The sequence below is a fragment of the Bubalus bubalis genome, chromosome 1 (genome assembly GCF_019923935.1).
Source record: "Bubalus bubalis isolate 160015118507 breed Murrah chromosome 1, NDDB_SH_1, whole genome shotgun sequence".
NCBI classification, from domain to species: Eukaryota; Metazoa; Chordata; class Mammalia; order Artiodactyla; family Bovidae; genus Bubalus; species Bubalus bubalis.
In genome coordinates, this window is record NC_059157.1 from 196,376,364 (window position 1) to 196,402,649 (window position 26,286).

At 40.7% G+C, this 26,286-nt stretch overlaps 1 protein-coding gene across 2 annotated transcripts in view; it reads left to right on the plus strand.

Annotated features, from left to right (window-relative positions):
* PIK3R4 (phosphoinositide-3-kinase regulatory subunit 4) overlaps positions 1 to 26,286 on the plus strand; it is a 76,153-nt gene that overhangs the window by 37,172 nt on the left and 12,695 nt on the right. For both annotated transcript variants that reach the window (XM_025294050.3, XM_025294044.3), the window contains exons 10-13: positions 6,062 to 6,263; positions 8,176 to 8,363; positions 9,088 to 9,298; positions 14,524 to 14,689. In XM_025294050.3, the coding sequence (XP_025149835.2) occupies positions 6,062 to 6,263; positions 8,176 to 8,363; positions 9,088 to 9,298; positions 14,524 to 14,689 (767 nt within the window). The remainder of the gene's footprint in view (positions 1 to 6,061; positions 6,264 to 8,175; positions 8,364 to 9,087; positions 9,299 to 14,523; positions 14,690 to 26,286) is intronic.

Below are 26,286 nucleotides of genomic sequence, written 5' to 3' on the forward strand. Positions count from 1 at the left end.
ATATTAAGCCGAAATCTTCTATGCGGAAGTTTTCTCTTCCGTGTAGGTCGTTAGTTATTTTGTGGAACTGCCCTAGCTCCTGATTGTTGCTTTTCACCTTGCCGTGGGTGTCAGTTTTCCGCTGCCACGGGTGAAGGGAGGGCGAGGGGAGGGGCAGCGTGCCTCCCTTTACCCGTGGCATAGCCCTTCTGCGTCCTGCTGCTCTTCTTCCCAGCCCCAGGGCCCTGCTGCTCCCCGGCACCAGCCCCCATCACTGGGGTCCCAGTGAAAGCACTGCACTCTCGCTGACTTGTATTCCTGAGCCTCAGTGCTTGAGGTCCTCACTCATCTCTCCTTCCTGTGAGTGGAAACGGGGATATGCTGCTTCTGTGAATAATCTTAGGAGACTAGTCACAGATAGTCTCAGGAGACTCCTCAGGGGCAAGGATGCTCTGCTTTAAGGGCTAGGTGCTGCTGCTGGAAAGGACGGCAGGCTAGAGTCTCCGAGGCCCTCGGCGGCGGCAGCACGGCACTGGCTTCCCCGGTTGAGAACACACAGTGAGTCTACTTTCTGTGTTGTGTGCCTGTCCTTGAAATAGGTTTGATGAGTAGATATTGGCATCGTTTCATTAGATAGGAAACCGAGGCTCAGTGAGGGTAGTTAGGTTCCTGTGCACGCACAGTTAGTGAACATTACTTTTCAAAGCTAATGTTGCAACCTAAACCTGTCTTCACTCTACATGCCTCCCCCGGTCCCCCACCCCCGCAAAGTGCCATCTTGCCTCTCAAAGTGCCCAGAGGATAAGGGACTAAAGCTGAGAGGCTTGTTGGGGTTTTATGTGGACTTAGGAAGAGGCCCTTGGGCCGCTCATCTCTTCCAGCCCTTTGTGAGTCTGTCTTTTTGGTCCCTGTGCTACTGAGTTTGTTGGGATTACTAGAAGAGGCCTAGAGCCAGAGGAGGTTTTGGAGGTGGGAACTGAGTCCTTGTCCTAATGTCAGGAATACAGAGGGGAGAAATTAGCCTCTGCAGAGTTTACCCTCCTGCAGAATATTTTTTTTTTGCTCGGGGTTCTTCAGTGCTCTTTTCTGTAGGACCACTTGGGGACACTTGAGATACGCTGTGACTAAAATAGGCCTTTCCAGAGCAGCCTAGTGTGGTTTCTCTGATATATTCAGAGCACCAGATAATAGACTTAAAGTACACTTCTGGAATTACCTCTGTGGGAGTTGAAATCTGCCTGTACTCCAGATTTTCAATAGGATTTCCCATCTGGAGGTAACACATGTCAGGATTATTTTAGATTGATCTCATCTATGAGAGCTCCCTGTTTTTTTCATATTTATTTAATCAGATACTAGAACAGATACTTTAATTAACATTTTAAACTTTTACATATTTTTAACTAAAAAGATTTTGACTTGGTAGTATAGATGCATGGTGTAAAATTGAAAAGCTATATAAGAAGATATACAATAAAATGTAAGTTTTCGTCTAATCTCTGACTCCTGGCCATCCATTTTTCTTTCTCTGTTGATTGTGAATTTTATACTGTTGGGTGCTGAATCCCTTTACACTACACAGTTGGCCCTCTGTATCCACACATTCCACATCCATGAATTCAACCAACCATGGGTCGAAAATATTAAAAAAAAAAAAAAAAAAATTCCAGAAAGTTCCAAAGAGCAAAACTTGAATTTGCCTCATACTGTTAACTGTTAACATTGTATTTACAACTTTTTACATAATAGTTACATTGTTTTAGGTATTATAAGTAATCTAGAGGTAATGTAAAGTATATAGGAAGATGTTTGTAGGTTCCTTGCAAATACTGTGCTGCCATTTTATTTAGACGATCAAGCATCTGTGGATTTTGTTGGGGGTCCTGAGGATGGCTGTATTGTGTTGGATTTGTTCTGTAGTTAAAGTTATTTGGAGTTGGTTTGATAATGTTAAGCCTTGGTTTTGAGCTTTGTTAGAAGAGATCCAGATCAGACTTTGGTCAGTGGCCAGCTTAGCTCGATTCCTAGGGACTTGTGAGGACATGATGTTCTGTGTGGCAAGAGGTCTCTCACTTCTGGCTGGTGGGAGCAGAGTGAGTGATCCTCAGCCTTGTCAGCTCTGGGGTTGTTTGGCTTGCTGCTTTCTGTTGCCTTTTCCTGGTCCCCGGTGTTGGTGTTCATATGCATGTAGCTCAGCACTCAGTGGGAGACTGGCGACGCCCTGACCACAGCTCTTGCTTGGCAGGGGATCTCTCTTCTTCAGGGCTCTGCCCCACGCTTGGCCGTTTGGCTTCCTGGAACTCTGATTTGTCTCTTGAACGCGGCTCTGATGAACTCTGAGTCCCCGCCACCATCGCCCTCCTCATGCCATGGCCTGGAAACTCTCCAAAGAGTAAGCTGGGACAGTCATAGGACTCACCTTTATCTGGGGAAATCAGAGCCCTGTGCTTCCTGTTTTCCAGTGTCTGAAATGTGTCATATCATATTTTTTGTCTGGTTTCAAAATTGTTTTAAGTGAGAGGGTAAATCTTGTCCCTGTTATACATCATGGCTGGAAGCAGAAGTCTGATGGATATTAAGGGACTACACTTTCGCTGTAAATGATAGAATGGGAAAGATGAGATCTCTTCAAGAAAATTAGAGATACCAAGGGAACCGTTCATGCAAAGATGGGCTCAATAAAGGACAGAAACGGTGTTGATCTAACAAAAGCAGATGATATTAAGAAGAGTTGGCAAGAATATACAGAAGAAGAGTACAAAAAAGATCTTCAGACCCAGTTAATCACGGTGTGAGATCACTAACCTGCAGCCATACGTCCTGGAGTGCAGTGTTAAGTGGGCCTTAGGATGCATCACTACGAACAAATGCATTCAATATGCCAGCAGATTTGGAAAACTCAGCAGGGGCCTCAGGACTGAAAAAGGTCAGTTTTCATTCCAGTTCCAAAGAAGGGCATTGCCAAAGAATGCTCAAATTATCGCACAATTGCACTCATCTCACACACTAGCAAAGTAATGCTCAAAATTATCCAAGTAAGGCTTCAATAGTACGTGAACCATGAACTTACAGATGTTCAAGTTGGATTTAGAAAAGGCAGAAGAACCAGAGATCAAATTACCAACCTCCAATGGATCATCGAAACAGCAAGAGAATTCCAGAAAAACATCTACTTCATTGATTATGCCAAAGCCTTTGACTGTGTAGATCACAACAAACTGTGGAAAACTCTTCAAGAGATGGGAATATCAGACCACCTTCCATGCCTCCTGAGAAATCTGTATGCAGGTCAGGAAGAAACAGAACTGGACATGGAACAACAGACTGGTGCCAAATGGGGAAAGAAGTATGTCAAGGCTGTATATTGTCATCCTGCTTATTTAACTTATATGCAGAATACATCATGAGAAATGCTAGTCTGGATGCAGCACAAGCTAGAATCAAGATTGCCGGGAGAAATATCAATAACCTCAGATATGCAGATGACACCACCCTTATGGCAGAAAGTGAAGAAGAACTAAAGAGCCTCTTGATGAAAGTGAAAGAGGAGCATGAAAAAGCTGGCTTAAAGCTTAACATTCAGAAAACTAAGATCATGGCATCCGGTCCCATCACTTCATGGCAAATAGAAGGGGAAACAATGGAAACAGTGAGAGACTTTATTTTCTTGGGCTCCAGAATCACTGCAGATGGTGACTGCAGCCATGAAATTAAAGGACGCTTGCTCCTTGGAAGAAAAGCTATGACCAACCTAGACAGCCTATTAAAAAGCAGAGACATTACTTTGCCAACAAAAGTCCATCTCGTCAAAGCTATGGTTTTTCCGGTAATCATGTATTGATGTGAGAGATGGACTGTAAAGAAAGCTGAGCGCTGAAGAATTGATGCTTTTGAACTGTGGTGTTGGAGAAGACTTGAAAGTCCCTGGGACTGCAGGGCGATCCAACCAGTCCATCTTAAAGGAAATCAGTCCTGAATATTCATTGGAAGGACTGATGCTGAGGCTGAAACTCCAATACTTTGGCCACCTGATGCAAAGAACTGACTCATTGGAAAAGACCCTGATGCTGGGAAAGATTGAAGGCAAGAGAAGGGGACGACAGAGGATGAGATGGTTGGATGGCATCACCAACGCAATGGACATGAGTTTGAGTAGGCTTCGGGAGTTGGTGATGGGACAGGGAAGCCTGGTGTTCATGGGTTTGCAAAGAATCAGACACGACTGAGCAACTGAACTGAGCTGATTGTCCTTGTCAGGGTTTTTTCTTTGTTTTTTGATGATGCATTCCTAACATTTTTTTAATTGAGATACAGTTCATAGACAGTGAAATTTAGTGTTTAAAAGCACACAGTTCAGTGGTTTTTAGTGTATTCACAAAGTTGTGAAACCATCACCACTAATTCTAGAACATTTTCTAGAATATGTGAAGTTGCTTAGTTGTGTCTGACTCTTTGGGACCCCATGGATTGTATGTAGCTTGCCAATCTCCCCCATCCATGGGAGTCTCCAGGCAAGAATACTGGAGTGGGTAGCCATTCCCTTCTCCAGGGGATCTTCCTGACCCAGGGATCGAACCCAGGTCTCCCGCATTGCAGGCTGACACTTTATCTTCTGAGCCACCAGGGAAGCCCCCGGAACATTTTCATCAGCCTGAAAAGAATGTCCTTTTCCATTAGCAGTCATTCCCTATTTGCTTCTCCCCCTGGCAACCACTCAGTCTGCTTTGTGTTTCTGTGAATTTGCCTGTCTTGAATATTTCGTGTAAACGAGATCACACAATATGTGACTTTTGTGACTGGCTGCTTTTGCTCTGCAGAATATGTTTAGAGCTCCATGGTTGGGGAGTCTCTCCACTCAGCCTTCTTTCTGGCCTTCCCTCGTGTGGACTGAAGCAGAGCCGTCCTTTCCTATGAGCTGAAACGTAGGCTAAAAAAAGAGTAGAACTGTTAGCTGTGTCATTGTCTAAGTAGATTTTAGGAGAAATGTAAATAAATGAATTTCAGGTTAATACTGGAAAAAATTTGTCAAGGATATTGTACAAGTATTATACTTTAATGTTATTTTATTTCATTATTTCTTAGCTTTTTGACTTTCTAGAGTTGATTTTCCTCTTGTGCCAGTGGATTGTGACTATTACTTTAAGCTCCAGTTTTAGAGGGGTTTTAGATTGAGGCCTTAGGGAATTGTCATTTTATTAATTTTTTCATTTGCATAATAAAAACATTCTACAGGAGTTCTTGGAGGTGGGAAAGTTAAGAAAATGCAGAACTGCTCCAAGTACCAGAATGTTTACTTTGCACATCGAATTCATTATTTAAATTAAGTAGTATTCATTAGCTGTCAGTTTGAAGTGTTTTGTCTTACGTGGATTAATTTACTAGAATTTTATAATAGTCTTACAAGATGGGTACTAGTAATTACCCTCATAGGTAAACAGAGGTCCAGAGAAAGTGGGTGGTTTGCTCGCGGCCATACAGATTTTAAGTAATGTGGCTGGAATTTGAACCGCAGCGGCCTGACCCTAGTCTTCCTGTTACCTTGGGATGCCAGTGTGTTGCTTACACTTGCCTGTCAGTCCATGAGACGTGCCAGAATGCTCAGAGTGCTTCATGTATCCCAGAGTGCCTTCACAGCAGTGTCCCACCACATACTCCAACACATCTGGGGACAAAGTCCAAGTACACACGCTTTCTTCTGCTTCATGTACTTACAGAAGTTTTGTTTAGATACTAAATGTTTGTTTATTCATAGTTATACATTAAAGATCTACCAGGCACTGTATTAAGTTCTTTGGAGATTTCAAAGGTGAATTGTATTTGAATGTTGCCTTTTAGAAAGAATGTTAAGATATAAATCATGATACAAAGTAGAAAATGCCCAGCAGAGGGAGAGTGTCCTCGGAGATGAGAGTAATGTGGTTCTGTATTGATAATTTCCTTTTCTCTTGCCTTTGCTTGCTTCATTTTACTGTTCTCACTCTTAAAGTTTAAATTGAGTGGTTTGACCCTTCAGTTGTGAGTCATTTTGAGGCCTATTATTACTTGCAAAATAACCTAGGACATATGGTTTTATTTGTTTTAGGGAATGACAGAGGAAGAGGAAGACAAGCTTTTGGCTCTGAAAGACTTCATGATGAAATCTAACAAGGCAAAGGCCAATATAGTGGATCAGAGTCATCTCCATGATAGTAGTCAGAAAGGTGTAATTGATTTGGCAGCGTTAGGTATAACTGGGAGACAAGTTGATCTTGTTAAAACGAAACAAGAACCAGATGACAAGCGAGGTTAGTATATTTCTGTGTGTGCGTGTTAGCTTGTTATTATTAGTTATTTCGTAAGTTTTTAGTAGTAAAACTAAGAAGTCACATTTCTCACATATAGAACTTTCAAATACAGTGAGTGAATGACTCCATTTATATTTAATTGCAAGAAGACTTGGGAGAGGAAAGGTGGAGAAGTGGACGTACAGTTAAAAAATTAAGTAACTTTCCAAATTCATGGATTTGTACATGTGGAGTCAGAATTCAATCCAAAGTCTGACTCCAAAGCCTAGTTGCCTCTGTGGCAGTATATGATTGAAGGCAAAATTCTATTTTTTAATCCTTTTAGCACCAACCCAAGGTCAATAGTCTATGTAAAATGAGGGTAAAGTTTCCTATCTTGTTACTAGTGGGTAACGGCCAGTGAATTGAATAGTCTTGCAAAGGAGAGATGCATTCATGATTTGAAAGTGAAAGTGTTAGTCGTACCATCGTGTCTGACTCTCTGATCCCATGGACTGTAGCCCACCAGGCTCCTCTGTACATGGAATTTTCATTATTTTAAGTCTTGAGATTTAAACCTGTTGGCTCTTGTGACATTGATGTTGATTGTGTGAGGGTTTTAAAATCTCATGCATTCTTCCCTTTAACCTTTTTTGGAGATATACTGACCTCTAAGTACATGCCTTTTAAAATCCTTATATTCCAGCATCGGGCTTTCCCTGTGGCTGGGTGGTAAAAAATCCACCTGCTATGCAGGAGACACAGGTTTGATCCTTGGGTTGGGAAGATCCCCTGGAGAAGGAAATGGCAACCCACTTCAGTGTTCTTGCCTGGAAAATTCCGTGGATAGAGGAGCCTGGTGGGCTACAGTCCATGTGGCTGCAAAGAGTCGGACACAATTTAGCAACCTAACAACAACATTCTAGTATCAGCTTTTGAGGGCAGCTGATGAATTACTTTAAAAAAAGGAAAGACCTCTAACTGTTGAACTTGAAATAAAGTATTTGCAACTTAACTATTAATGGTTTACAGCAGTGGTCCCCAACCTTTTTGGCACCAGTGGCCGACAGTTTTTCCACAGGTGAGGGATGAGGTTGGTTTCCGTTTCACTGGCTATTCACCTTTTGCTGTGCAGCCTGGTTCCTAACCGTCCATGACCTGGGGGTGGGGACCCCTGATTTATAGCCATAAAATGTAAAGCATTTATACCGTTCATAAGAAAAACCACAAGCTCCCGAAAGAAAAATAGTGAAGGATTTGAACATACAAGTTATAGAATAGAGATACACATTTAAAAGGTAAACAGTGAAATGAATGCAAATAGAAACGAGATGCCATTGTCTGCCTTTGTGATTAGTGAAGACTGATGATGCTTGTGTCAGCAAGCGGCAGGGAATGGGCATTTTCACTGAATTCACTGTTTTTGAGCTTATAAATTGAACATATTATTAATATTATTGTTATTATTTTTTACTATTTGACTTATATTTTCAGTTCTGGAAATTTCTCATAGAAACGCTGACAAACATGTGAAGGAATATGCATAAGAATGCAAATGACTTTTTATTTCTTCTTTTCTTCACCCCATGTAACTGATTCTGGATATAGAGAGGTCATATTTATCAGTGTAGTCAGGACATTTGAAAAAGTTACATTTTTGTTGGTTCTTCAGATAAAGTGGTTCCTTGAAATTGAGCTAGCCTTGGACAACTAGGAAGCAATTAGGTCTGATTACTAACACTACTGAAAGTGCATCTGTCCATCTGCCCTAGAGATGAAATGAGAGCTAACATGTTTATACGTGAATATGAATAAATCGGCCCTCATGAAGTCCATGCTGTCCCCTTTCCTCCAGCCCACACACGCAAAGAGTAATAAAAGCACGGATTTGTCATAGACGCTTCCTTCAGATTATTCTGATCTTTTTTCATAGCTAGAAAACATGTTAAACAAGATTCAAATGTCAATGAAGAGTGGAAAAGCATGTTTGGCTCTCTGGAGCCACCGAGCATGCAGCAGGCCCTGCCTAAAGGGAGTGATCAGGAGGTGGTGCCGGCTGGGAAGCCGCCTCGTTCTGAGTCCTCCGCTGCTGTCTGCGCCCCTTTGTCGACTTCTCCGCAGGTATTGTCATCCCGGCAGTAGCGCGCTTTTTGTCTGTGGATCTCATTCTACTGTTTGGATGTTTAAAGGCTGTGTACTGTACTGGAAAAATCCATACAGTGACTTGTCTTTTAGGAAGGATGTTTCTCTTTCCAGAAGAGGTTTATCTTCCTAGCCAAAGGGAAATCTAGTATTGAAAGCACCAAATAAGGTGATCTGAAACTGGGGTGAGGTCGTCATTATGAACTATGATTCTACTCATAGGCTGCAGTGAACCTTTAAAATCTTCTTTTATTCTTCATTTAATATAGCATAGTTACATCTGTAAGATAGCAAAAATACTTCTGGGAAGAAAAGTCCCAAGTTTACTCTGTGTGAGAAATGTCATGATTTGGATATATTTGAAGTAAGTTTTTAATTTGCAGTAATTCTTCCCTAGGCAATATATTTTAATTGAATGAACTGATAACATTCTCTTTCTTTTTTTCAGTTAAATTAATGAATATTTTTGTTTAATGTTATTCCTACACTGATAATTTTTTTAAAATATGGAGATTTGGAATTAGTGGTTAAACTTTATCTTAATTAGGTTTTCACTGAAAAATATGTCGCTGTATTTAGATGGATTTAAAAATTGGTACATAAATAAGGACAAAAGTCTGGTGTAATAAATAGAACATGGGTACATTTTAACCATCAAACATACTGTACTTATGACACAGATACTTATTCTTTGGTTTTGCAGATTCCAGAAGTGACAAATGCCCAGAATAGAAAACCAACAATACAGGTTTTAAGTAGTGCAATTTTACCGTCCACTTACCAGATCCGGATCACAACGTGTAAAACTGAGCTTCAGCAGCTCATACAACAGAAACGGGAGCAGTGCAGTGCCGAGAGGATAGCCAAGCAGATGATGGACAACGCTGAGTGGGAGAGTAAACCGCCCCCCCCGGGTAAGTGTGCCGTTGACGGGCAGTGGTATTCCAGCCTGGGTGCCAGGGCCTGGAATCCAGTGGAAGAAACTGGTACCAGTTACTGGCAGAGGAAGTGATCACAAAGCTGTCACTTTGAAAGCCCATGATACCTAATGTTTTTGCCAGGTGGTCCAGTGGCTGAGACTCCACGCTTCCAGTGCAGGGAAGCCAGGTTTGATCCCTGGTCGGGGAACTAGATCCTGCATACTGCACCTGAGACCTGGTGCAACCTAAATACATACATACATACATATATATATATATAAAAGAAAGCCCACAGGAAGAACCAGGAAGTGAGAAATCCCAACTCATTATTTGTGGAATTTGGATCTTGGCTCTGGCAATGCCTTTTAGGCCTGTTACCTACTGTTTTATCTTGTCTGTGGCCCATGTTCCCCATTCATAGTGCTGGGTTTTACTTGCCTGCTTAGTGTCGTGCCACTTTCTCACTAAATGTCAGACTTCCTCGAGTAAACTCTGGCTTTCAATTTCTGAAGGGTTTAATAGCTATGAATTTTATTTAAAAAATAGGTAGAAACATATGAAAAATAATGAGTGCTTTAAAAATAAACCAAAATCACCTATAACCAGCCATCACTCAGCAATCGTCAACATTAAGATTTTTGGGAAAACACTTCTGTATTCTGAGAAAATTTAAAGAAACTTGAGATATTTTAGATGGAAACTGTGGCTCAGCTGTGTTAACAGACATGCCCAGTGTTATGTGATAGAGCTCATCTCTGATATTGGATTGGCAGGTTTTTTAAAACATTTTTAATGAATTTCTGTATAGATTTTAATAATAAAAATGCATCTTAAAAACTGAGACAGAATATATGCTTGTGGGTTAGTCAGTTGAGTTGCTCAGTCATTTCCAGCTCTTTGCGATGCTGTGGACCACAGCACGCCAGGCCTCCCTGTCCATCACCTACTCCCAGAGCTTACCCAAACTCATGTCCATAGAGTCAGTGGTGCCATCCAACCATCTCATCCTCTGTCGTCCCCTTCTCCTCCTGCCTTCAATCTTTCCCAGCATCAGGGTCTTTTCAAATGAGTCAGTTCTTTGCATCAAGTGGTCAAAATATTGGGTAGAGATTGAAAAACCACATGAGTTCCCACAGGCTTCTGTTGTGAATGTAGGAAAAATGCCAGTGGAGACCAATGATTTAAAGATTTCAGAAATATTATTAAGTGGTCTGTGTAGTCACATAATTTTTTTTTTTTTTTTAAAGAAAATAAATACCCTGGAATGTTTGTTTCTATAATACAGTTCAATATGGTTTATCAGCCCTGCTTTTGACTTCTGGGTACAAAAAGATATGACACTGAAATATGAACTCCCCAGGTTGGTAGGTGCCCAATATGCTACTGGAGAAGAGCAAAGAAATAACTCCAGAAGGAATTAGGCTAAGCCAAAGTGGAAACAGCTCCCAGTTGTGGATATGACTGGTGGTGAAACTGAAGTCTGGTGCTATAAAGAACAACATTGCATAGGAACCTGGAATGTCAGGTCCATGAATCAGGGTAAATTGGAAGTGGTCAAACAGGAGATGGCAAGAGTGAACATCGATATTCTAGGAATCAGAGAACTAAGATGGACTAGAATGGGTGAATTTAACTCAGATGACCATTATATCTACTACTGTGGGCACGAATCCCTTAGAAGAAATGGAGTGGCTATCATAGTCAACAAAAGAGTCTGAAATGCAGTAATTGAGTACAATCTCAAAAACGACAGAATGATCTCTATTCGTTTCCACAGCAAACCATTCAATATCACGGTAATCCAAGTCTGTTCCCCAACACTAACACCAAAGAAACTGAAGTTGAATGGTTCTATGAAGATCTACAAGACCTTCTAGAACTAACACCCAAAAAAGATGTCCTTTTCATTATAGGGGACTGAAATGCAAAAGTAGGAAGTCAAGAGATACCTAGAGTAACAGGCAGGTTTGGCCTTGGAATACAAAATGAAGCAGAGCAAAGACTTAACAGTTTTGCCAAGAGAACGCCCTGGTCATAGCAAACACACACTTCCAACAACGCAAGAGCTGAATCTGCACATGGACATCACCTGATGGTCAATACCAAAATCAGATTGATTATATGCCTCACAGTTGATGATGGAGAAGCTCTATACTGTCAACAGAAATGACCAGGAGCTGACTGTGGCTCAGATCATGAACTCCTTATTGCAAAATTCAGACTTAAATTGAATAAAATAGGGAAAACCCTAGGGCATTCAGGAATGACCTAAATCAAACCCCTTATGGTTATACAGTGGAAGTGACAAATAGATTCAAGGGATTAGATCTGATAGAGTGCCTGAAGAACTCTGGACAGAGGTTTGTGACATTGTACAGAAGGCAGTGAAGAAAACCATCCCCAAGAAAAAGAAATGCAAAAAGACAAAATGTCTGTCTGAGGAGGCCTTACAATAGCTGAGAAAAGAAGAGAAGCAAAAGGCAAAGGAAGAAAGGAAAGATATATCCACCTGAATGCAGAGTTCCAGCAAATAGCACGGAAAGATAGGAAAGCAAAGAAATACAGGAAAAATCATAGACTGGGAAAGATGAGAGATCTCTTCAAGAAATTTAGAGATACCAAGGGGACATTTCATGCAAAGGTGGGCAGATATAAGGACTGAAACAGTATGAACCTAGTGGAAGCAGAAGATATTAAGAAGAGGTGTCAAGAATACACAGAAGAACTATACAGAAAAGATCTTAATGACCCAGATGACCATGATGGTGTGATCACTCACCTAGAGCCAGACATCTTGGAATGTGAAGTCAAGTGGGCCTTAGGAAGCATCACTATGAACAAAGCTAATGGAGATGGTGGAATTCCAGTTGAGATGTTTCAGATCCTAAAAGATGATGCTGTAAAAGTGCTGTAGTCAATATCCCAGCAAGTTTGGAAAACTCAGCAGTGGCCACAGGACTGGAAAAGGTCAGTTTTCATTCCAGTCCCAAAGAAAGGCATTGCCAAAGAATGTTCAAACTACTGCACAATTGCACTCATTTCACATACTTTGAGCAAAGTAATGCTCAAAATTCTCCAAGCTAGGCTTCAACAGTACGTGAACTGAGAACTTCCAGATGTTCAAATTTGATTTAGAAAAGGCAGAGGAACCAGATCATATTACCAACATCCGTTGGATCATCAAAAAAGTAAGAGAGTTCCAGAAAAACATCTACTTTTGCTTCATTGACTATGCTAAAGCCTTTGACTATGTGGATCATAACAAAGTGGAAAATTCTTAAAGAGATGGGAATACCACATGACCTTACCTGCCTTCTGAGAAATCTGTGTGCAGGTCAAGGAGTAACAGTTAGAACCAGACATGGAACAACAGACCAGTTCCAAATTGGGAAAGGAATACGTTAAGCCTGTATATTGTCATCCTGCTTATTTAGCTTATATGCAGAGTACATCATATGAAATGCCAGACTGGATGAAGCACAAGCTGAAATCAAGATTGCCAGGAGAAATCAATAACCTCAGATAAGCAGATAATATCACTCTTATGGCAGAAAGCAAAGAGCTGCTAAAGAGCTGCTTGATGTAGGTGAAAGAGGAGAGTGAAAAAGCTGTTTTAAAACTCAACATTCAGAAAACTAAGATCATGGCATCCGGTCCCATCACTTGATGACAAATAGATGGGGAAACAATGACATACTTTATTTTCTTGGGCTCCAAAATCACTGCAGATGGTGACTGCAGCCATGAAATTAAAAGACGCTTGCTCCTTGGAAGAAAAGCTATGCCAAACACAGATAGTGTGTTAGAAAAGTAGGGACATTACCTTGCCAACAGAGGTCCATCTAGTTAAAGCTTTGGTTTTTCCAGTAGTCATGTATGGATGTGAGAGTGGGACCATAAAGAAGGCTGAACGCTGAAACATTGATGCTTTTGAGCTGTGGTGTTGGAAAAGACTGTTGAGAGTCCCTTGGACTGCAAGGAGATCAAACCAGTCAATCCTAAAGGAGATCAATCCTGAATATTCATTGGAAGAACTGATGCTGATGCTAAAGCTGAAGCTCCTGTACTTTGGTTACCTGATGCAAAGAGCTGACTCATTAGAAAAGACCTTGATGCTGGGAAAGATTAAAGGCAGGAGGAGAAGGGGACAACAGAGGATGAGATAGTTGGATGACATTACTGACTCAATGGACATGAGTTTTTGCAAGCTCTGGGAGATGGTGATGGACAGGGAGGCCTGGCGTGCTGCAGTCCATGGTGTTGCAGAGTTGGACATGATTGAGCAAGTGAACAATATATGTATGTCCCCTCTCTTCTGAACCTCCCTCCCACCTTCCATCCCATCCCACGCTCTAGGTTTTTTTAAAAAATTGATTAATATTAAATATTATTAAATGTTATACCTAAATATAAAGGTTTTTTTTAATCAAACATTGAAGATTGTTATATGCAAAGACCTATGCTGGATATTGTGAATGATACAGGATGGATAAAACATAGTCTGTGGCCTCAGGGACTTTGTTGTTTACTAGAGGATATTAATTATTCATGAAAAGAATATACATGAGCAGAGTGTATAGATGTCATAAGGTACTAGAAAATCCTTGGGTATTCTGAGCCTAATTTATAATCCTGTTTATACCAATCTGTTGATGTCATAGAATATATGATTGCAGGTAGAGAAGAAGTCCACATTTGGGTTTTACTGTGGACCTGGGGCAGTGTTAGACGCTTTGTATCTCATTTACCCATACAGTCATTGTGTGGGTTGAATAATTTCCCCCTCATTTTACATTTGTGGAAATTGAAACCTAAGTACCCCAAGGTCACACTGTGGTGTGATAGATCTGGGTCTTTGAGGCTTTTGGAGTGGGCTCTTTCCGTAGTGCCCCATTTCTCTACATCAAGGTAGTCATTACCTCTTGCCGTTGAGCAAGTAGTTGGGGTTTTTCCTGGTAGCAGATGACTAGTGTGCCCTCTCAGATGCTGGAGAAGGCCCTAGGGCAGTCTTTCTAAGGCTGTTTGAAAGGATATCTTCCTCCATAGGCGATAATATCTGATGTGGTCCAGTAGGCCACTCAGTATTGACTAGCTGTTGGGACCCTTTGTTCAGTTCTTATGAACTGTTCTCCTGTTGGCTGTCGATCCTTGTAGCTGGGTGTAAAGGGAAGATTGTATTTGTAAACTGAAACTTAAGACACGCTCCTGGTTTTCCTCAGGGTGGCGGCCTAAGGGGCTCCTTGTGGCACATCTTCACGAACATAAGTCTGCTGTGAATCGGATTAGAGTCTCTGACGAGCATTCACTGTTTGCCACGTGCTCAAATGATGGCACGGTGAAAATCTGGAATAGTCAGAAGATGGAGGGGAAGACCACCACCACCAGGTAACCTGCACCTGGGCAGGGAGGCCACGCCCCACCCAGTCACTGTATTCACTGAGTGCTCACTCCGTGACGGGTGCTGTTGTAGGTACCAGGAATACAGTGGTGATAGATAGACACAAATGCATGTTCTGGGAGACTCTACGTCAGTGGGAGGCCACAGACAATAAACAGTGTGTCAGTAAGTAAAACAGCTTGTATTTTTGGATGGCAAGAAATGTTATGGGAAAAAATGATAGCAGAAAAAGAGGGGTAGAGGGTGAGTGGGTGGGGTCGACTAGAGTTTAAAGAAATTAGCTAGAGACTTCTTCACAGAGAAGGTATCATTTAAGGAAGCCGCTGACAAAGATGAGAGAAAATGCCACGTGATGTCCTGAGAAAGAGCCTTCTCAGCAGAGGAAACATGGGCCTCAGAGACAGAAGAATGTTTGGCATGTTCGGGGAAGAACAGGAAGGTCTGTGTGAGGGAGAAGGAAGTCAGAGGGCCCGAGTTCACAGGGCCTTGCAGGCTGTCGTGAGGGGCTTAGCCTCTGAGTGAGGTGTGGGGCCTTTGGATGATTCTGCATGGTGGAGAGACATGATCTGAGTCAAACTTCAACAAAATTACTCTGGCTCTTGTGTTGAGAATAGACTGAGGAGGTGCAGGGTAGAAGGATTAGGAGGCTTTTTCTGTAACTGAGCAAGATGGGGGACATAATGGGAAATGATCAGATTCTGGGTATGTTTTAATGCTGGCGTCAACAAGATTTGCTGAATGGGTTAGATGGAGTGTGAGCAACAGAGAAAGTAGGAAATGATAAGAGTGCCCAGTCACGAGAGACGTAATTATTACTTGAAATCTTGAAGACTCTTCACATATGCATGATGAGGTTATAATAAATGGGGGAGATATTTTAGATTTGTACAACTTTGTAGTTGTGTGCCTAATTTGGTCTGGATCCGAAAAGAAAGCTATTAGAAATCAAAATTGAATCTACGTACATGAAAAGATGTGGGGAACCTTTGGTGCTTTTCTCATTATCAGTTCATTGGCCATGCTGTTTTTCAGTCAGTTAAGTTGTGTCCAACTCTTTGCAACCCCACGGACTGCAGCACACCAGGCTCTTCTGTCCCCACTCTCCTGGAGTTTGCTCAAGTTTATGACCATTGAGTCATTGACGTCTAATCATTGACCACTGACCATTTGACCAGTAACCACAAAAAGGTCAACAAAATATCTTTGATAAACTAAAATAATTAATAAGTTTACTCCTTATCCACATGATATGATTTTGTTCTGTTAATTTTCTTTTAAGAGCTCTAATTTTTGTAGCACGCTTAGTTATTTTTCATGTTCATTCACTCTTGGCACTGCATTGGTCAGAACATAAATTGAAAACCAGTAAAAGAATCTTGGCTCCATGAGGCAATTTTTTTGGTCAATATTTAAATGAAATTTTCAAACCTTGAGAGAGGTTTTCCAGTGAACACACATGCTTGCGGCAAGACTCTAAATAGTTAATAATTTTACTTTATTTGCTGTGTCGTATAATTATCCATCTTCCTATCAATTCATCTTTTAAAAATGTATTTCAGAGTGAGTCACAGATATCAGAACATTTCTCCTAAAAATTTCAGCCATGTATATTGCTAATATTTGTTTATAGTTCTCCCTTTCTTCTGGGGCATCAAGTTTGTATGCTGTGAAGCACACAGATCTTAACCATTCCAAAAGATCCAGCAAATACACAAACTTGTGCAACTTAAAAACCACTCTCAAGATACAGAACATAACTAGAATGTTCCCTCATGTTCCTTTGCATAAAATGCCTGCCTCCTCCCTGCCTACAGCCATTCTTTTGATTTTCCCCCACCATTATTAGCATTTTGATTAATGTTTTAAAAACCTCTGATAACTATTTTCTAAATGGTTCTTTGTTATTATCATCATTGGTTGTATTCATTTTTGCTTTTATTAGGAGGGTAAGTTTAACTGATTTGAGTAAGCCTCTCAAGTAAAAACTTGGAATCATCCATTAACTTTGCAGAAACCTCTCTTGTTAATTCCAGATGCTTTTTATCACAGAGCCATGCCTTTGTCCCAGTGTCATATTTTAGGCAGTGGTAAACCAGAAACTGTGGCAGTTCAGCTGACAGTAACTGTAGTCTTTGGAACGTTTGTATGATGTTCAGGAGAATGGGTGTCCTCTGCACACGGCTGCTGTCTCCTCTGTAAGAGCAGACTGTCAGCGTTAGCTTGGAGGTGTTTCATTCCAGGTCCAGGGAGAGAAAGAGGGCGAGGAGGGAATAGGAAGCGCTGCCCTCATCACGTGCCTCTGTGAGCTGATGAGGGAGAAGGAGGCCTTCAAAGCGGTGCTGGGTTTTCTTAGGCAGTCTCACTAGTACATTCTGACTGCCTGGGTATTTCCCTCATGCGGTATGTTGGCTGACCACCCCATTGCAGCTCTGACTTTCTCCTTGAATTGCGTCAGTGATTTAGGCCATCTGGATCTTAGCTCTGCCGTTTGCTTCTTTCTTATTTCAGTTAAACTTTTAGTTTTTCCCTTGTGGACTAATTCTTGAAAAATTGCTGTGTTTTTTTTTTTTTTTAACTTTTACATAGATTTTAAAAATTTAATCCTTTGTAGTATTCTAAACTGTATTTTCCATATATGCTCTTTGTGCTCCCCTGTTTTTGGCTCATTTAGCTTCTCGATTTTAGGAAACACTGATGTATTTGGTACTTGCCAAATTTGATGGTAAAACATCTAAGTATAGTGTTATTCCAATGAAGAGTAATGCAAGAAATTATCAGTGTTAGGATTCATAGTTTAGAGTCTGAGATAGTATTAAAAGTTGAAGTTTTTGAGTGATATGGCTACCCTGAAGTAAAGTGTTAACCTGAGGCCTGAACTTTACAAAACTGAATTTTGGGGCTAGGAAGAGAGCAGTCAGAAAAGAAGAGAGAAGAAACCATTTAAGTTATGTCATATTGCAACAGAAGGGAGCGTTTAAGAAAGAGATTTATCAGATCAGATCAGATCAGATCAGTCACTCAGTCGTGTCCGACTCTTTGCGACCCCATGAATCGCAGCACGCCAGGCCTCCCTGTCCATCACCAACTCCCGGAGTTCACTCAGACTCAAGTCCATCGAGTGAGTGATGCCATCCAGCCATCTCATCCTCTGTCGTCCCCTTCTCCTCTTGCCCCCAATCCCTCCCAGCATCAGTCTTTTCCAATGAGTCAACTCTTCGCATGAGGTGGCCAAAGTACTGGAGTTTCAGCTTTAGCATCATTCCTTCCAAAGAAATCCCAGGGCTGATCTCCTTTAGAATGGACTGGTTGGATCTCCTTGCAGTCCAAGGGACTCTCAGGAGTCTTCTCCAACACCACAGTTCAAAAGCATCAATTCTTCGGCACTCAGTCTTCTTCACGGTCCAACTCTCACATCCATACATGACCACAGGAAAAACCATAGCCTTGACTAGACGGACCTTTGTTGGCAAAGTAATGTCTCTGCTTTTGAATATGCTATCTAGGTTTATCAGCAGCTCTCAAATGCAGTAAAAGTGCCAAGTGGCATGAAAGCCTAGTAAAACAATTGGGTGTTCTCACACAGTGTGACCTTTGGTGAGTATAGTTCATACATCCATCATCCGTGGAAGGCTTTGGACTTTATGTATCACAAGCCTTTATGATGAACATATTCTAAGAAGAAAAAAGAATAAATTCAGATATTTAGTTTTGAGGCTGTTCAGATTGGCTTTTTTTTTCCCTAACATTTTTATTTATTTTTAATCAAAGGATAATTGCTTTACAGTATTGTTTTGATTTCTGCCACACATCATCATGAATCAGCCATAGGTACATATACCCTCTTGAATCTCCCTCCCACCCCTCACCCCATCCCACTCCTGTAGGTTGTCACAGAGCCCCAGTGTGAGTTCCCTGAGTCATCCAGCAAACTCCCGCTGGCTCTCTGTCTACACATGGTCGGGCATATGTTTCCCTGTTACTCCCTCCATTCATCCCACCCACCCCTTGCTGTGTCCGCACACATATCTCTTCTCTAATCTCCATCTCCACTGCTGCCCTGCAGGTAGGTTCATCTGTACCATCTTTCCAGAGTCCATATACGTGTTAGTATATGATACTTGTTTTTCTCTTTCTGACTTAACTTCACTCTGTATAATAGGCTCTGCATTCATCCACCTCATTAGAACTGACTCAAATGCGTTCCTTTTTATGGCTGAGCAATAGTCCATTGTGTGTATATATATATATATCAAAGCTGGCTTTATCCATTCATCTGTTGGTGGACATCCAGGTTGTTTCCACGTCCCAGCTGTTGTATACATGCTGCAGTGAGCATTCAGGTACATGTGTCTTTTTCAGTTATGGTTTTCTCAGGGTATATGCCCAGTAGTCAGATTGTTGAGTCATACGGTGGTTTTATTCCTGGTATTTTAAGGAATCTCCAGACTGTTCTCCATTGTGGCTGTACCAGTTTACATTCCCACCAACAAAGCAAGAGGGCCCATTTCCTTCACACCCTTTCCAGCATTTATTGTTTGTAGATTTTTTGATGATGGCCATTCTGACCCATGTGAGGTGATACCTCACTGTAGTTTGATTTGCATTTCTCTGATAGTGAGCAGTGCTGATCATCTTTTTATGTGTTTATTAGCCATCTGTTTGTCTTCTTTGGAGAAATGTCTGTTTAGGTCTTTTTCCCACTTTTTGATTGGGTTGTTTGCTTTTATAGTATTGAGTTGCATGAGCGGCTTGTATATTTTGGAAATTAATTCTTTGTTAGTTGTTTCACTTGCTTATTGTTTTCTCCCATTCTGAGGGTTGTCTTTTCTTGCTTTCTTTTTAATTATAAAAAACTGGGAGCAAACTAAAGATTCAGCAGAAGGAGAGAAACTGGATAAGTAAGTGATTATTGTGGTAATAAAGTGATTGCTGTAGAAATACATTTTTTTGATATGGAATATATTGATACAGTCTGTGAAAATACAGTTTTGAGAAGTCGGTTTAAGAACTCATGTAGGATTTCTGTTTTTAGAAGGACAGAGTAAGAATTTTTAAAATTCTTTTCCTCCTTAAAAACAATGAGAACACTGGCAAAAACTGTCAAAATCAACTTTTTCAGAATTCTAGAAATTAAAGTCCTTCATCAATCTGAAAATTGTTGTTTGAGAAAAACGGCTGACTCTCAGAACAGCAAGCCATGGATGTGAGCCCTGATTTCATCCCCCACTACTTGCGAGCTGTACAGTGGCCTGGAAAACTTACAGTCCCACAACTACAGTAACCGTGAAAACCAGCAGCTTAGTAGCCACTGGAGGGGTCGTAAAGGCTTTGAACTCCTCCAAAGCCCCGTTTCCAGAGAATTATCACCATTTGACCAGCTTGCTTTAAACCGCCATGATCAGGGCCTGTCCTGTCTTTATTTGAGCTTTTACTTTGTTCTTTGAGGAAAAACTCTACCCATGGAGCATTTGTTGAAATTATTGATGGGATTTGTTTAACATGGCAGCTGCCTGAGGTGGCAGTCCCAGTTGTAGCTAAGAAGAGGCTGACGAAAAACTTGAAAGCAAGCGTGTGATATCAGTAGGGGGCTTTTGAAAAGTTTGGATGTATGCATGGGTGTCTATAAGACCACATGCACTTGCAGGGTTGTGTATAAGCCCAAGAAAGAACTCCGGAGGCTGCAGGTTCTCACCTGTGGCCGACCTTGAGTCTCTGTGCGAGCAGGAGATGAAGGATGAGGCCGAGCTGTAAAATGCTTTGTTGAGGGTGTGCCGCAGCTAGCACGGAGAGCCTCACAAAGGCTGGACCTCGCATCAGTTCATGAATGTAAGGAATGTCATTGTTATTTAGTCACTAAGTTGTGTGACTTTTGCAACCTCATGGACTGTAGCCCTCCAGGCTCCTCTGTCCATGGAATTTGCCAAGCAAGAATACTGGAGGGGGTTGCCATTTCCTTCTCCAGGACATCGTCCCAACCCAGGGATCGAACCCATTTCTTCTGCATTGGCAGGCAGATTCTTTAATGACCCCAGGAAAGTCATTAGCTGATCATTCATTTAACTGACGTGAGAGTTCAGTGGCCACGCATGAGAAATAAAGACTTTGTAGGATTGGTCTCTAGGCAAGTCACTAAAAAAGCAGTGACAACATTGGTATCTTATTTCTGAAGTCAATACATACTAGTTAAAATGTCTAGTTTTGGACAAAAGTTAAAAGTCAGGCAAAGAAATAGGGAAGTATGTCCTATATACAGGAAGAAATGCAGGCAGTAGAAACAGTACCTCACAAATCCCAGAAATTGGACTTTCTAGGCAATGACTTTAAATTAGTGATTAAAAATATGTTCAAAAAATTAGAAGAAATTATGTCTAAAGGATTAAAAGAAAATTATGAGAAAAATGTCTCAACAAATAGACAGTGTCAATAAAGGGATAGAAATGATAAACAGAAATCCTGGCGTTCAGAAGTATAATAACAGAAATGAAGAGTTCAGGGCTGAACAGCAGATTTCAACTGGCGAGAGAAAAAACCAGGGACTTGAAAATAGAAAATAGTTGACATCCATTCAGAAGTATAAAAACTAAAAGAGAATAAAGAAAACCAAGCAGAGCCTCAGAGGCCTGTGGACCACTGTCAGGTGTGCCAGCATACACGTGATGGTCCCAGAAGGCAAGGAGAGAGAAGAGTATTGGAAGAAGTACGGCTTGAACCACCCCCGCCCCTAGATTTGCTGAGAAGCATTCATCTGCACATTCGAGGAGCTCAGCTAACTCCAAATAGGACAAAGATCAAAGAGAGCCATACGAGAGACATGATAAGCAAATTGTTGAAAAATATTGAAGCAGAAGAGCAAAGAGACTCATCTTGTACGAGGGACCTTCAGTAAGGTTAATAGCTGACATTTAATCAGAAATGATGGAGCCTGGAAGTCAGTGAGATGATATATTCAGAGTCTAGGAAGAAAAAGACCGACAGTAATTCTATATCCAGCAGAATTGTCTTTCAGAAACAAAGGAGAAATTAAGATATTCCAAGGTAAGTAAAAACAGGGAATTTATTGCCAGCAGATTTCACCTGAAAGAAATACCAAAAGGAGTCTGTCGTGCTGACAGGAAAGGACATGAGACTAACTTGAACCCCATGAAGAAATAAAGAGCATCGAGTAAAGGAATCAACAGATACAGGAGTGAACATAAGACAGTACAAGTTAGTTTTTTTCTGTAACTCTTTCTGCTATCTGATTTAAAAGAAGACTACGTAAAGAAATAATTATAAAACTGCGTTGACAGAGCTATAATGCATAAAGGTGTAATTTGTATGACAGTAATAGTGCAGACGAGGCAGGAGGGAGCAGATATATTGGAGCAAAATTGGTGCTCATCTGATTGTTTTTAGATGTTGATTGTATTTTCCAGGGAAACCACTAAAAGAAACCCTTAAAAACATTTAGTAAAACTCAAAAATGTGTAATAAAGGAAATTAGGGATTAAAATTATGTACTAGAAAATACCTTTATAACACAAGGGAGCAGTGGTGGACTAGAACAACAACCAAAAAAAAAAACAAAAAAAAAACCCATGTAAGACATAGAGAAAACACATAGCAAAATGTCAAACGTAAGCCCTACCTTATTGCTAATCGCATTAAATGTAGTCAAAAAGCAGAGTTGGCAGGAAGTAAGACAAAGTATGATATGACTGTTTCCCACAAGAGACAACAGTTTAAATTCAAGAGATGCAGTGCGAGAGTAAAAGGGCTGAAAATGGTACACCATGCAGTTTCTAAAAGAGCTGGAGTGGCTATGCTTATCTCAGACATTTTAACACAAAAATCGATACTTGAGATAGACAAGGATATTTTATAATGACAACAGGGTCAGCCCATCGGGAAAACATAGCAATTACAAGCACGCTGCTAACAGCAGAGCCCCTGCATTGAGGAAGAACGGACAAAATTGGAGGGGAAAATAGTTCAACAGTAAGTTGGAGATTTTAATGCTCTTCCCGTAAGAAGAATTGAGCACACTGCAGACCTACCAGGTCTGACATGTATAGAACACTCTACCCGACTGCAGCAGATTATCTAGGGCAGACACCAAGCTTCAATAAATTTAAAGGCACTGAGCTGTATCAACATACATGTTCTTTAACCACGGTGAAATGAAACTAGATCAGTAACAGAAATTCGGGGGATTCACAGGTTTGTAGAGGTTAAGCAGCGCATGGCAAAATGACCAGTGGCTCAAAGGGAAATTAGAGAAATACTTTGAGGTGACTGAAAATGAAAACACAACAAACCAAAACTTAAGGGTGCAGTTAAAGGAGTATTGAAGAAGTTTATAGCTGCATGCAGCTGTATTTAAAAAGAAGAAAAATCATAAATCAGTAACTTAGCTTTAACCTTAAATCTAGAAAAAGAAGAGCAAAGTAAACCCAAAGCAAGTAGAAGGAAGGAAATCATAAAAGACCAAAGAAGAAACAAATGAAATAGGGAATAGAAAGTAAAGGAGAAAAACCAGCAAAAGCAGAAATCAGTTCTTTGGGAAGGTCAGAATTGGCAAACCTTTTCTACAATAATCAATTTTAAAAGGGAGAGTTACTAAAGTTAAAACTAGGAAGGAAAGAGGGGATGTTACTGTTGAGTACATCACTGTGGAGCACAGAGGAATACTATGAACAATTGTATGCCGACAAATGAAATAACCTAGATGAAATGGACAGATTAGATTCCTAGAGAGATACAACCTATCAGAGGTAATCAAGAAGAAAGAGAAAACCTGAATATTTAGACCTATAACAATAAGATTAAATTAGTAATTAAAAGAAAAACTTCCCACAAAGAGAAGCCCAGGCTGAGATGGTTTCATGGTGCATTCTACCAATACTTAATGAATTAACGCCCATCCTTCAAAAACTTTTTCAAAAAAATCGATGAGGGAACATTTTGTAACTCATTCTATAAGGGCAGTGTTACCCTGATACCACAACCAGGCAAAATATATGACCAGAAAACAGTAGACCAAGACGCATAGGTAATATGGGCATTAAAATCCTCAACAAAATACTAGTAAACTGAATTCAGCATGTTCAAAGGATAATATACTGTGACCAAGTGCAGTTTATCCCAAGAATGCAAACCCTTTCCAACATTTGAAAATCAGTCAGTGAATATATCACATTAGTAGAATAAAGGATGAAGACCACAGATGATCTCAAAAGATTCTTAGAAAGATTTTGTTAAAATCTAACACTGTTTTATGATTAAAAGCAACTCAAGTAGTTACAGTTTAGTACTGATAAAGACGTCTGTGAAAAGCCCACTAACATCACACTTAAGACTGAACACTTGCCCCTGAGGCGAGCCATGTAGGTAAGAACGTCCACTCTGACTGCTTTCATGGTTCTTAGTGGGGTCATTTAGATAAGGAAAAGAAATATAAGGCATCCAGGTTGGAAAGGAAGAAGTAAAATTGTATTGGCAGACAGTAAGCAATAAAAAGAAAAACCTATTAGAACTATCAAATGAGTTCAACAAAAAGTTGTAGAACATAAGATCATATTGTATTTATATGTATAAAAGTCATTTGGATTTCTGCATGCTAACAATGAACTATGGGCTTCCCTCATAGTTCACTTGGTAAATCACCTGCCTGCAATGCAGGAGACCTGCGTTCGATTCCTGGGTCGAGAAGATCCCCTGGAGAAGGAAATGGCTACCCACTCCAATATTCTTGCCTGGAGAATCCCATGGACAGAGGAGCCTGACAGGCTACAGTCCACAGAATTGCAAGAGTCCGACACAACTTAGCTGCTAAACCACCACCACCAACAATGAACAATCCAAGGATGAACTAAAGAAAGCAATTCTATATGTAACAGCATCAGAAACAATGAAGTACTGAAGAATAAATTTAACAGAAAAATACAAGACTTGAATACTGAAAGCTACAAACATCACTGAAAGAAATATTTTAAAATATTTATAGAAGACCTAAGTAGAAACACATCCCATGTTCATTCAGTGGAAAACTTTTGCTGTTTGTTAATATAGCTGACATCCCCAAATTGATCCTCAGATTTTCCCTATGAAATTTCCAGCTGCCCTTTTCTACAGAAGTTGACATTCTGATCCTAAAATTCATGAAGATATGCAAAGGACTTAAAAAGCAAGACAGTCTTAAGGAAATAACTGAGTTGGAGAAATCACACTTCCAGATTGGCCACAAAGCTACAGCAGTCAGGACACTGTGTTACCAGCATAGGGATAAATGCATTAGTCAGTGGGCTAGAGCTGACATGCAGAGGTGCGTTTATGGTCGCTGCTTTCTGACACAGGTGCCAGGACAGCCGAGTGTGGGGAAGAACAGCCTGAACAGATGGTGTAGAGATTACTGGGCAATTGCATGCAAAAGAATGGGTTTGCAGAGAATTTTTCAAAATGGATCATAGACCTGAACGTAAGAGCTAAACTGTAAAACTTGTAGAAGAAAACATAGGCATGTAATTCTTCATGACCTTGGATTGAGGCAGCTCAGATGGTAAAGTGCAGGGGACCCTGGTTCAATTCCTGGGTTGGGAAGATCCGCTGGAGAAGGGATACGCTACCCACTCCAGTATTCTTGAGCTTCCCTGCTGGCTCAGCTGGTAAAGAATCCGCCTGCTATGAGGGAGACCTGGGTTCAACCCCTGGTTGGGAAGATGCCCTGGAGAAGGGAAAGGCTACCCACTCCAGTATTTTGGCCTGGAGAATTCCATGGACTGTATGGTCCATGGGGTCTCTAAGACTCAGATACAACTGAGCAACTTTCACTTCTGAAATATGCCACCAGAAAACACAGTGACAAAAATAGATGTGATTTCATCAAAATTATGAACATTTAGGCTTCAAAGGACACTGTCAAGAAAGTGAAAGGACAACCCACAGAATGAGATAAATACTCTGAATATATAAAGAACTGTTTTAACTCAACAGTAAGAAAACAAGTAATTAAAAAGCAGAGGACTCAGATAGAGTTGGCCCTTCATACCTGTGGGTTCTGCAGATTCAGTCAACTAGGGATAGAATATTTTCTGTTGATATGCAACCCTTGGATACAGAGGACCTAGAGGGACTAGTGCATTCTGATTTCAGAATCTGCTGGGGGTCCTGGAACCAGTCCCCTAAGAATATGAAAGGGTAACCGGGAGGTATGCAAAAAAGGTACTCTGCATCTTTAGGGAAATTCAGATCAGAACCACAGTGGGATACCACATCACATCCACTAGAATGACTCTAATCAAAAAGACAAGAACAAGTGCTGGAGACAATGTGGAGAAATTAGCACCTTTGTACTTTGCTGGTATGAGTGTAGAGTGATGCAGCAAGTTTGGAAAAAGGTTTGGCAGTTTCTCAAATGCTAATCATAGAGTTACCTATTACTCTGCAGTTTTACTCCTAGGTATAAACCCAAGAGAGTTGAAGACATTTGTTCACATGAAAATCTATAAATGAGTGTTCATAGTAGCATTATTCATAATAGCCAAAAAGTGGAAACCATAATGTCTATCAGCTATTGAATGGATACGCAAATATAGTATATCCACAT